Source organism: Ursus americanus, chromosome 30 (genome assembly GCF_024610735.1).
Source record: "Ursus americanus isolate L20-20 chromosome 30, mUrsAme1.1.p, whole genome shotgun sequence".
NCBI lineage: Eukaryota > Metazoa > Chordata > Mammalia > Carnivora > Ursidae > Ursus > Ursus americanus.
Genome location: NC_142156.1, coordinates 12267114 through 12279672, shown reverse-complemented (window position 1 = coordinate 12279672; position 12559 = coordinate 12267114). Strand labels below are relative to the sequence as shown.

The following is a 12559-nucleotide window of genomic DNA, read 5'->3' as shown; positions in this document are numbered from 1 at the left end:
TGTAACTACCACTAAGTCATTCGTGCTGAAATCCAAGAAACACTGACCTGTTTGGCTTCAGATTTACTAAAAGGAAATCCAAAAGAAACCTGAAAAGCCAGGGCAGCTGGCTGAGGCTCAGGAACCAGGGGTGAGGTGTCTGGAATCTTTCGCTGGCCCCTGGGAGCCTGCCTTAGGGAACTCAGGCCATGGGCTAATGCTTTTCTCTTTCTATGCTCACTCCATGGTGATCTCATCCCATCTCACAGTTTCAAATATTATCTCCACTGACAGCCCTCAGTTTATTTTCCAGTACACATTTCTCCTCTAAACTCCAGACCTGGGGCGCCTGGGTGGCTCAGTCATTAAGCGTCTGCCTTCAGCCCAGGGCGTGATCCCAGCGTTCTGGGATCGAGCTCCACATCAGGCTCCTCTGCTGGGAGCCTGCTTCTTCCTCTCCCACTCCCCCTGCTTGTGTTCCCTCTCCTGCTGGCTGTCTCTCTCCCTGTCAAATAAATAAATAAAATCTTTTAATAAATAAATAAATAAACTCCAACCTGTATATCCAGCCTGCTACTCCACATCCCCACCCAGGTACCTGGTGAACTCCTTACACATGCCTCCCCTCCCAGTCATCCCCCCTCTCAGGTAAAGGCACCTCTGCCATAGCAATTAGGCCAAAAACCTTGCAGTTCTCCTTGCCTCTTTGCTCGCCTGCTCTCAGAGGCCACAATCAACCCATCCACCCACGCTACTCATTCTATCTTCAAAGTCTATCGGACATGTGAACACTTCTCACTCACTCATCTAAGTCCCCAACATCTCTTGTCTGTATTATAATAGCACCCGAACTGAGCTTCCAGCTTCAAACCCTGCCCCTCTACAGTCTCTCCTTCACACGGCAGCCCGAGGGCTTCAGTTAACATGGTGAGTCACAGCACAAAAACCCTCTGCCCCAAATTCTCCAGGGGTTTTCCACCTCACTCACAGTAAAGCCCAAGTCCTAACGATGACCTAAGAGGTTCTTTACACTCTCCCCCCATTACGCCTCTGACCTCAATTCCTGCTATTCTCTGCCTCCACCAGGCCTGCGGCCACACTGGCTTCCCTGCTGTTCTTCACCACACCTGGTGGTGCTCACCTCGGGCCTCAGCACCCTCAGCTCCTTGATCGGAACATTCCTTCCCTGGAGATCTGCAATCTGCATCCTCGCCTCCTTTCAGGTTTTCTTTCAAATGTCATCTTGAGTAAGGCCTTCTCCCCTCACCCCCAATACCCCTCCCTGATTACTATCTGTTTACAGCAATTCTCGTCTTCTAATGTAATACATCATCTTATCGGTTAGTGACTATCCCCCCCACTAGAACGTAAGCCCAATGAAGACAGGGCTTTTTGTGTTGTTCACTAGCGTATTCTCAGCGCCTGGGATAGTGTCTGGCACAGGGTAGATGCTCAACAAATACTTGCTAAGTGAATGAAATGCTTCACCAGATATTCCAAATGTACACAGGGATCATGGGAAATAGGAAGGAGACTGATCAGTTTATCCATGTGACTTCAGAAATAAAGGACTTTCTGGGGCGCCTGGGTGGCTCAGTCGGTGAAGCAACTTCCTTCAGCTCGAGTCATGATCTCCAAGTTCTGGGATGGAGACCTGCATTGGACTCTCTGCTCAGTGGCCTGCTTCTCCCTCTCCCTCTGCCTCCCCCACCCTGTTTGTGCTTTCTCTCTCGCTCTCAAAAAAAAAAATAAGTGAAATCTTAAAAAAAAAAAAGAATAAAGAAAGGACTCTCACTCTTCAATTAGTAAATGAAAATCAGCAGAGCTAGGTTCTACCAGTCTTTTAACCTTTAAGTTGTAAAGTATGTCAATCTAGAAAACCACATGAAACGAATAAGCAGCTTCATGAATTAGGCTCAATGCATTATTTTAAGACAAACACCCTCGTATCCACCAATCAGGCTGAGAAACGACTGCAGACACCCGAGAGCCCTCCAAGGCCCTCTCTCCCATCTAGAGCCATCACAACCCACGCCTCCATGCTCATCACTGCCTCACCAAATGTACATCCCCGAACACTCTAGACTAGCCCATTTTGAGGTGATTCAAGTCTCTTAATGCACCGGATCCCCCTCCATCTTTTCTTTCCCTTGCACTTTATTTGTTGAAGAAACCTGGTTGTGTGACCTGCAGTTTCCCACAGTCTGGAATTTGTTGATTGCATCCACAAGGTATGGTTTCACATGTTCTTCTGTCTTCTGAATTTCCTGTAAATTGGATGTAGATGCTTGATCAGATTCAGATTCCATTTATTTGGCAAGACTACTTCACAGGTGGTAGTGAAGTCCTTCCATCAGGAGGCAATCATGCCTTGGCTGTCCCTTTTGGTGATGTTAGCAGCCACTGCTCCTCAAATGCCCAAGTCCATTAATTCATTAGAGGTTGCAAAGTGGTGATATTCTAATTCCACCATCCTTTCTTCATTTATTAGCTGGAGCATTTCTATAAGGAATAATTTCCCCTCATCCACTATTTGATTCCCTCAATGGCACAATATATAGGAAAGGCAGGATAAATGCTTATATCTTTCCTTTTGTTTTTCAAAATAATAATAATTTGGATTATTATCCTCCAAAGGTGAACAATTAGTTGTTCCTATTATTATGAACTAACAGAGCTACACACAGTTGGTGTATTTCAACCCATCCCAGTTATTACCCACACTGCTGCTCAAATCACATCTCTGGCAACTGGAAGCCTCTCCATGTTGGCCCCTGAACACTTACAACATGAAATGTTGGTACTTCTCCTGATATCTGGTTCCAGACTTCCAAGATGCTCCAGCCTCATCTTTTTACAATTCCTGTATCAGACCTAGAATCAGCCCTTTCTCCAAAACCGTGGTTACTTTTGATGGGAAAGGGTATATCAAGACCACCATCTGGGTAGGAGGGATCATCATTTCTACTAGATTGGTTATTGTTTCTAGATCTTTTCAATGGACAGAAACGAGTCTAGTGTATCTATGTGTGTGTGTGTATTCACACACACCCCTGCATATTTTTAAATATATCTTAGAAATTCATACTGACACTTCTAAATCAAATTCAGAACTATACGGTTTTTACCATCTTCTATTCTGTATATCTAATTTTTCTTCTTCTGGGAATACCCTACTTCTCAGAATAACAGAAATGAATTAGAGTATCACCTAGGTACTCCTTTGCTTTATTCCACATCTTAGAAACACACACATGCCCAGCCTCAGAGTAACAAGACCAAGATTTTCATCACCTTGATGAGTAATGAAAACAGCTAAATATTTGTTTACATTCTCCCCTATTCTCTGCTCATTTCCTTCAACAACTGTACTAGGTCTATATTGAAAAGGCTTATGGCTATTAAATACAACACTTTCTACTCTAACTGTTGCTTGGATTTAATTCTACAAGTAAATACGTATTTCATGCTCACCATTAGTCCTTGTGTCAGTGTCTCTCTGGTTGTTTTGGTTGTTTGAAGCTCATTTTCTAGCGCATTTCTCACGAAGGGCTCAAAAGTCCCCAAGTCCTCACAAGTTGATAAGTTTGTCTGCAGCCTTTATACTTAGAAGTCAGTTTGGCTGGATATAAAAATCCTTGGCTGACATTTCTGATCCTTGAGCATCTTAAATATATTACTCTTTTTTCCTCTGACATAGAGCAATTGTTGAAAAGTCTGATGATATTCTGATTCTCTTTTTTTTTTTTTTTTAAAGATTTTATTTATTTATTCGACAGAGATAGAGACAGCCAGAGAGAGAGAATACAAGCAGGGGGAGTGGGAGAGGAAGAAGCAGGCTCATAGCAGAAGAGCCTGATGTGGGGCTCGATCCCATATCGCCGGGATCACGCCCTGAGCCGAAGGCAGACGCTTAACCGCTGTGCCACCCAGGCGCCCCTGATATTCTGATTCTCTTAACCATATAAGTGACTTCATCTTTTTTGCATGGATGCCCAAAAGCCTTTTTTGTCTTTAAAATCCAGTAGGTTTACTGAAATATGTCTCAGTGATGGTCACTCTGGGTCATTTTTTCAGGTACAGCATATGCCATTTTTAACATGTTGTTTCAAATCTTTATTTGATGTAGATATACTCTTTTTTAAGACCACACAAAATACCATAAATGCAAACTGCTTTCAAATATCCAGAGATTGGTGCTTCAGCATTTATGGGAAACTATCCTTCCTTCCTATGCTTTCCATATTTGCACAATAAGCACTTGCCAGGAATGAATACAAACAGGGTCCTTCAAGAACACTAGCATCCCAAAATATTTACAAATGTGAGTATTCCCTCTCATTTAAAAATAACCCTGTTAGAGGCTCAAAATACGTGTCAGGCCAAGAGGTGACGTATCTATGACACTCACTTCTAAAAAGACTGTAACTGTACTTTTTCCACTGGCTGTGCATATTTAGTTATGTTTGCCAATCTAAAAAAAAAAAAAATCAGTACTTTGTTGTTATTTAACATTTCTTTGCAGAGTGAATTTAAAGACCTACAGGATTTTCAGCTCTTTGGATCTGCTCTTCTGTGAATGTCCTCCTCCTTTGTACCTTTTTCAATCTCTTCTTAGAAATTTTAAGAATTCTACTGACGTTCTTTATAGTTTCTTTGGTCAGAAGGAAGTTTATTTTTTATTGCAAAACTATCTATATTCTTGTATTGCTTCTGTATCATTAGTCTTAAGTAGGTCTCCCTAGATTAGAAACAAAGTCTGCTATTTTATTGAGGGATTTTCATTGTGATAATTTTTAAATTTAGGTTATTTAATCTTTTGGAACTTAATTTTTGTATATGATTCCAGTTTTACTTTCTTCCAGATGAATATTCAGTTATTTCCAATAACAATCATTAAATATGCCATCCTTTCCCTCTGACTTTAACTGTATTAAATTACCTTTTATGCTGGGACACGCTTCTAAATTAGTCTTTGTCACTGATGCAGCTCTCAACTTCTACTTCAACACTGTTTTGGTTACAGCTAGCTTCATCTATGTCCTATTATCTAGTGACGCAAGATTTACATTGCAATTATTTAAAAATTGTTTTTTTCTGGCTCTTCCAGTGAATTTTTTCTTCTCAACATATTTTATGACAATATTATCTAATTAAAACAAAAAACTCCTGTCCCAAAACTCTTTTTGGGTCCTAATTGGAATGGTGCTAGGGTTATGTGTTAATTTTAGAAGAACTGACATTTTTGTAATGGTAAGTCTCCCCAGTCAAGGACAGGCTATCTTTCATGTTTTTCAATAACATTCTATGTCTGACCTCAGACACTCATTCCCAGGAACTTATTACTTAGAAATGAAACCACAAAAAACATCACCCTCCACAATAATATAAGATGGAGAAGAAAGCGGTTGCTTAACAACAGTGCGATAGTTAAATAAATTGTACTGCAGAACAGTATACAGTCATTAATAAAATGAGTTTGCCTTTTTATCAGCTGATTAGATTTCCACAAGGTAATACGAATGAGAGAAAAAAAAGATACAGAAAAGCACATATTTTATGATCAAAATTCTGTGAAATAAATGATCTCCCTCCATCCCCACATATATCGATGCGTATCAGCACGGAAGAACATAGGCTAAGCTGTCATCATTAATTACACGGGTGGGGCAGGGGAAGCCAACACAAATGGAGGGAGTGGGGAGGAAGGGAGAAACAGCATAAGCAAGAAAAAGCAAAGTCTGCACTCAACATCAAATCAAAACTAAAGCAACCAATATGACATTACGTTTATGTAATTGAAAATATACTCACATATATGTAAAAAAGACAGGTCAGCTTTTATTTTTAAGGCTGCGCAATACTGACTATTAGATCATACTTCAATTCATTTATAGATAAACCAAAATAGAAACGGAAAAATGACCTCTGCATCTGAACTCATCCAAGGCCTAGAATAGTGGCACATCTTACCTCTCCCCTACAGTTGTTCCACTGATAGACAGTGCTCTCTCCTAAACCCCTTTAAAAACAACAAGGAAAATATCCTACGCCCTGTTTGTGAGATACTGCACAATAAGCTCGAAGGAAGATGCTAAGCTAGCCTTCTTATCTTCCATCGCTAATAGTTTCCAGAACTTTTAGAGCAGGAAATCTTTTTCATAGGTATGTTAAACTGGAAGCCAAGTCATCTTTTAGGTAAACTGGAAATAAACCTTTACAGCAGAAAATATGAGGCATAAAAAATTGTAAGCAACAAACAAGAGATGATGGATAGTCTTCTTGATTAGGAGAGAGAAAGGAAAGCTTCAATCGGATACCAATAATGTTCATGGCCAAAGTGAGATTATTCTTAACCAAATTCGGAAATCATTTAAAAAAACCTCTATTAAATTAAAACATGCCTAAGAAAATAAAAAAAAATTCAATCCATAACAGACAAATTTGGTGATGGTAGGTGGAGAAGGATAATATAAAGGAAGAAATAATACAAAGGAAGGGTAGTTCATATTATTAAATGAAAAATAGACACAAGTGCTGAGCACAGTATTTGACCCACAGTAGGAATAAAATACTAATTCTCTTTTCTTTCCAAAAGGATTTTGCAAGGTTTCTTTAAATATCAATGGTCTCAGTGTATTTACATTATTTACACAGAGCTTTTCAAAAATATAACTACGGTAAGACATAACTATTCGGAAAACACATCCCAGGGTTCGGCCCCATACAAATTACAGCAGTGAATTCTGGGCATTATTAGAATGAACAAACAAAAACCAATTCCTGCTAAAACTATGACTTACCTTCCTTCCATATTTAGGATACACACCAATTCATCCTCAAAAAATATCTCTGGTCCCTCAAGATTCTCAATGTCACTAAAACCGTTACAAGGGACCTATGAAGAAGACATACAAACAGGCCTCAATAACAGGAGATAATCCGTCACTCTCACACACAAACCTGAGCTGCAAACAAAGCTGCTCACGTGCGTGGAGCAGGTAACAGCTGTCCTACGCTATCCCGCACCACCCACCACGGTGGGAAGTAACACGTGAAGTAACAATAATTTGTGCAGATCTTACTGTCAGTTGTAAATTAATTGTATTTTCATAGTCTGGAATTCCTGAAATTACTGAGTTCTAATGTGAAAAGAATAGCTCTGAAACAAGGATTAGAAATACAAAATATCCTCATTTACAACAGTGATTTCATGCAATTTATGTTGTACTCTAGTAGGACCAGAGTACTTTGGGCAACTCACTTAACCCACTGGGCCTATATTCTCCTCTGTAAATTGAGGCGGTGGTACAAATGAGCTTTAAAATTCTATTACTTCTCCCAGTTTGTTTTGAAAGTAGCCAGGAAATTTCATGTCAACCTGTGCGCATGCAGAGAACACGGGAATATAAGGGTCCTGAGCCAAAGTAATCATCCGCCCACAGATCAATCTTAAGTATATTCCTGCTATGTTCAAAGTCCTTGACATATTTCTAATTAGGCAGTGGTACAGGGAAAGAGGGAGCTAAGGAAAAAACACAATAATTCATCATTATTAGACAAACACACAAGCTGTTAAAAATGCACACGAAACCAGCTGGACTAGAAATAGAGGATTCAAACTAGTAGCCCACGACCAAGTGCATCAAATTCTAGCACCCTAATATGTGTGTACACACACATTTGTACCAGTTTTAAAATTTGATATGAATGCTTTTGGTCAGGGCCTGGCATACTCAGAATAGGACATAAATTCTGTCCATCTTAATATCAACTAACATTTATTTACAGAAATGAATTATACCAGAGGTGCCTCAGTCAGTTAAGCGTCCCACTCTTGATTTTGGCTCAGGTCATGATCTCAGGGTTCTGAGATCAAGACCCACGTCTGGTTCTGTGCTTAGTGCAGAGTTGGCTCGTGTCCTGCCCCCACCCCCCCAATCACCTGGCTTGGTCTCACTCTGCCTCCTGCTCTCTCTCTCAAATAAATAAATAAAATCTTAAAAAAAAAAAAAATGAAAGATACACTGGGGGATATCTAGTTTTATTCTCCACAGGGGAATAAGTTCAAATTTGTCCAAAGTTCAAATTTTCCCTTTCAAAACTTGAAAAGCCTTGAAAACATTTCAGATGTATGAACTCCATTTAGTAATATTAATTAAAATTAGAAAATAGGAATTAATCAGGGTGCCTCGCTAGCCCAGTCAGGGAGAACATGCAACTCTTGATCTTAGGATGGTAAGTTCAAGCCCCACATCGAGTGTAGAAATTACTTAAAAATCAAATCTTAAAAAAAGAAAGAAAAAGAAAAAAAGAAAGAAAGAAAGAAAGAAAGAAAGAAAGAAAGAAAGAAAGAAAAAAAAGAAAGAAAGAATCAATCTCCAGCAAACCAGAACAGTAAAATAAATCAGGGGCACCTGGCTGGCTCACTCAGTAGAGCATATGACTCTTGATCTCAGGGTCGTGAGTTCAAGCTCTACAATGGGCGTTTACTTAAACAACAAACAAACCAAAAAAAAACCCCAAACCCAATAAATAAATAAATCAGACTGGCTCTACTTCTAGACCCTCAATAAGAAATAAATTTAAAATATTAGTGTAAACTACTTCCTGGAATTACAAAAAGTTAAGAATCACGACCTAATACAGAGACTTCCGAGACCCTGTGGGAAGACAAAAACAACTACAAAAACCCTTGCATTTCAGCAATATTTAAAAAATAAAAACTTTTCAGGGATAATGAATGCAAGATAATTTCACTGAAGGAGTAATAATTCTGATATACAGATAGCTTCTAATCCTGGGCTACCTTAAGAAATAATGCTGTTCACTACCGGTTAGTTAGAACCTGCAAAGCCAGAGAAGAAAAACGATATTAATTTCGTCAACCCTTCCAGGAAAACAACTGGGGCGAAATCTGTAGTGTTGGATCACGGATGATCCCCTAACTCAAGGGGAGGCTGTGAAAAATATGTTTAACCTCCTTGAAGAGAAATAATGCTGCTCTGGATTCCCTCTACATTGTGCTTGCTGCGGGTCCCTCCCTCCCCTCTCCACCCCCATTCTCTCTCTGGCTTTAGAAAAGTAAAGCTGGCAGGCACAAATGGCTTCGTGTTGTTGGATGGGAGGAAAAGGACACAATGACTCTTGCGGCCATCAAGTGAGTCAGGGATTGTGACAGAACTGAAAAAGGGATATCAGAAAGAGCTGGATGAGCTAATGCCTACAGACCCAGACACATACACCACTAGCAGGCAAAAGCAGGGAGCTACATCAAGGGATCCTTACGTGCTCTGAAAAGAACCTCTTTGAGAATGAGGCTACAATCTTCCGGGCTTCTAACCCAGCTTTTTGCCGAACTTTATACTCCTCCAACCAATTGACGTAGTCGGTGGGGCTGTAGTGTTTCATAAGGGAAGGCCACCTACAAGGAGAGAAACACCCTCTCAGCTTAAGAGACTCGAAGGCAGACACAGGAATCAAAGGCAGCCTTGAGAAACAGGGAAAGCTGTATGGTTCAGTGGCACCAGGGGCCCTCGCGGTGGTCCTAGTTCAATCTCCACCCGGCACGCAGCTCGCGGCGTGACCTTGGCGTAGCAGTAGGAATGCTGTCTCTACTCCCCATCTATAAAATGGGGACACTTGCAGCAACAATAATAGTGACGACAAGGGCTGCTAACATTGATCGCGCGCCTCCCAAGGGCCGGGCCCTGTGTAAATGCTCCTTACACATCATCTCATTTAATAACCACAGTAAAACGTAGGTAAAGTCGATGAATGAGGCTCAAAAGAAAGGGAAGTCGCTACCCCCCAAGGTCATATGGCAAGTGTGGCAGGGCCAGATTTATCCGGGGTCCCACACCGAAATCTGTGCTCTCCGCCCGCAACCAGGGAATGCTGCGTCCGCTTCCTCCAAGGGCTGTTAGGATCACTGCATCGCCGGATCCATGTAAACATTTTAGCTCGGAGTCGCGCACAAAGAAGCGCGCAGGATGGATCAGCAGCGATCCTACCGTCGTCACCCTCTATGGCGGGCCCCGGCTGCCGGGCGCTTCCCGATGCGCAATTTGGGCAGCGGCGGGTCCGCGCGGCGTGGACCCCAGGGGCCCGGGGAGCCGGCGGCCTGGAGGCCTTTGTCTGTCGGTCCGCGGGCAGGGGTCCGGGGGTGGCCTCCGGGGAGGGAATCCGCGCACGGGCAGGGAGGTGGCGGCGCAGGCCGGCCAGGCCGGGGCCCGGGGGGCGCGGGGCGGGGGCGCGGGCCGCGAGCTGGCGGGGCGGCAGGCTCACCTCACCCGGAACTGCTCCTTCCACACCTTCCCGCTACTCTGGCACAGCTCGCGCAGCCGCCGGCAGGTGCTGGAGACGCGGCCGATGTCGGCGGCCGTCAGCGAGCCGCTGCACAGGATGTACTCCAGCACCTCGCCGGGCAGGTTGACGAGGCAGCTGAGGCCCACCGCCTCGGGTGCGGCCTCCTCCGCAAGCGCCGGCACCACCTCCATCGCGCTGTCGACCGCTGCTGCCGCCATCTTGTCCGCGTACCTGGGCCCGCCGCGCGCGCGCGCGCCGGGGCGCCCCGCTTCGCCCCGCCCACCCGCCTCGAGGGGCGGGCGCACGGATCGCCCCGCCCACGCCCGTGGCTGCACCCTCTCCGCCTGGGCTGCTGCAGGCACAGGGAAACCGGTTCTTGCAACAAGTGGGGTGGGTCCGAGAGCTGCGAACCCGCGGTCGTGGCAGCATCCACCTTTCTTGTTTTTTTCGGAGCGCTTCCTGTGCATGAGCTCAGCGGTCCTTCCCAATAACCCTATCAATTCTTATCTCCCCGAGTTACAGATGGGGAAACTGAGGTTCAGGGAGCTAAACGGACTTGCTCAGGATCCCGTGTACTAGATGTTAATTCAGAGCCGCTTGACTTCTGCTTGACTGTGCTCTAAACCAGTATGCTGTAATAACGGCTAATTTAATGTTCTTGAATGCTGTGCCAAGTATTTTACATTTCATTCTCCTCTATTAGAGACCTCTATGATGGGTACCGTAATACCCATTCTAGAATACCGAAAACCAGGCTCATAAAGGTGGGAGTCACTGGTTCAAAGTCACAGACACAAAAGGTGGTAGAGCCTGGCTTTGAACCCTTAAAGCAGGAATTACCATCCAGGTAATTCGGTGCCTGCACCAATGATAATAACAACAACAACAACAAGAACAGGGGCGCCTGCCTGGGTGGCTCAGTCTGTTAAGCATTTGCCTTTGGCTCAGCTCATGATCCCAGAGTCCAGCTCCCTGCTCAGCAGGAAGCCTGCTTCTCCCTCTTCCTCTGCTCCTCCCCTGTTTGTACTCCCTCTATTTCAATCACTCTCTCTCTCTCTCAAATAAATAAAATCTTTAATAAAAAAAATAATTAGTATTATTATTTTTAACCCGGGCCCTGCGCTGTGTGGCCTGAGGATACAGATGTGAGTGAGACGGTGTCCTTGCCTCAAAGGAGCTCAAAGTCCAGTTGGGGAAGAGAACAATCTGTTGTCCGTACATGGAGGCTCAGTAAGGCCCCCACCCCAATTTGGAAATCAGAATGCCCTGAAAGTATTGAAGTTGTGAAGTTAACTCTCAGTGGATGGTGGTAAGCCATCCATGGCTCCCTCTTGCACTTAGAGATGAATCCGAAATCCCTACCATTGATGCAAAGGGATAGTCCCCTGTTTGCCCCTCTTTATCTACCTGAAGCCATTCTTTCCCTCACTAGTCACACCCCAGCCAGCCTGGTCTCTTTCCTTCCACTTCTGGCCTCCGCATGTATGCTGGTCCCACTGCCTGGAATATATTTCGTGCTGGGATGTCCTCCTTCTAGCTACTCCTCCTCTTCCTCCAGGCCTTAGTTTAACCTCTCCAGATGACCTCCCTTCCCTCACCTCAGCCCCACTGCCCCAGATAGGATTACTTCCCAGCATTTTTCAGTCTTGTCGTTACTTACCGAATTAATTTATAACCCTCTGTTCAACCTGCTGCTGCTACCACAGTCATGAAACCAGAAATTTTAGAGCAGCCCCCAAAGTGTAGCTGATCTGGGACGGAGTCTGGGCCTTCCCTCCTGGAAATCCGATGGCGGTGGTGAGCATTGTTTACCATACCTCTTCTGGAAATGCCGGCATCCCTTGGCCTCTGGGGCCCCACCTTCTCCTGATTCTCCCTCTGGGTGGCTCCCTGTCGGGAGGGTGGGAAAAGGGGGGGTTACCTTGGGAGCTCAGCCATAGCCCCCTTCTTTCACTCTCTCACCCTGTCTGCAATGATCCACACCCACTTTAAATGTCCACAACTCTCTGCAGCCCAGTTTGCTCCTCTGAGATCTAGACTCACTTAGCTAACTGCTCACCCGACATTCCCTTCGGGTCCCTAAAACTCAATGTGTCCAGGAAAAAACACACATCCTGCAGCAACTTCACCTTGTTCTCTCCCAGTGGTTCCTGCCTGAGGAATGGCCACCCACCCAGCCATTTCTGCACAACTAGAACTTGTGGCCATCCTTGGCACCTCTTTCTCCCTCACCATCTACATCTAAATGCCCAACAGAGGTTAACTATTCTGT

The 12559-nt window shown here is 44.0% G+C and overlaps 1 protein-coding gene across 4 annotated transcripts in view; it reads right to left on the bottom strand.

Annotated features, from left to right (window-relative positions):
* Positions 1 to 10537, bottom strand: part of FBXO21 (F-box protein 21) — a 47114-nt gene extending 36577 nt beyond the window's left edge. For 2 of the 4 annotated variants that reach the window (XM_045776019.2, XM_087857310.1), the window contains exons 1-3: positions 10267 to 10537; positions 9268 to 9403; positions 6783 to 6877 (exon numbers count right to left, since the gene is read on the bottom strand). In XM_045776019.2, the coding sequence (XP_045631975.1) occupies positions 6783 to 6877; positions 9268 to 9403; positions 10267 to 10505 (470 nt within the window). In that variant the 5' untranslated portion in view covers positions 10506 to 10537. The remainder of the gene's footprint in view (positions 1 to 6782; positions 6878 to 9267; positions 9404 to 10266) is intronic. The other 2 variants (XM_045776001.2, XM_045776011.2) reach the window with 1 other exon arrangement.
* Between the last annotated feature and the right edge of the window lie 2022 nt (positions 10538 to 12559).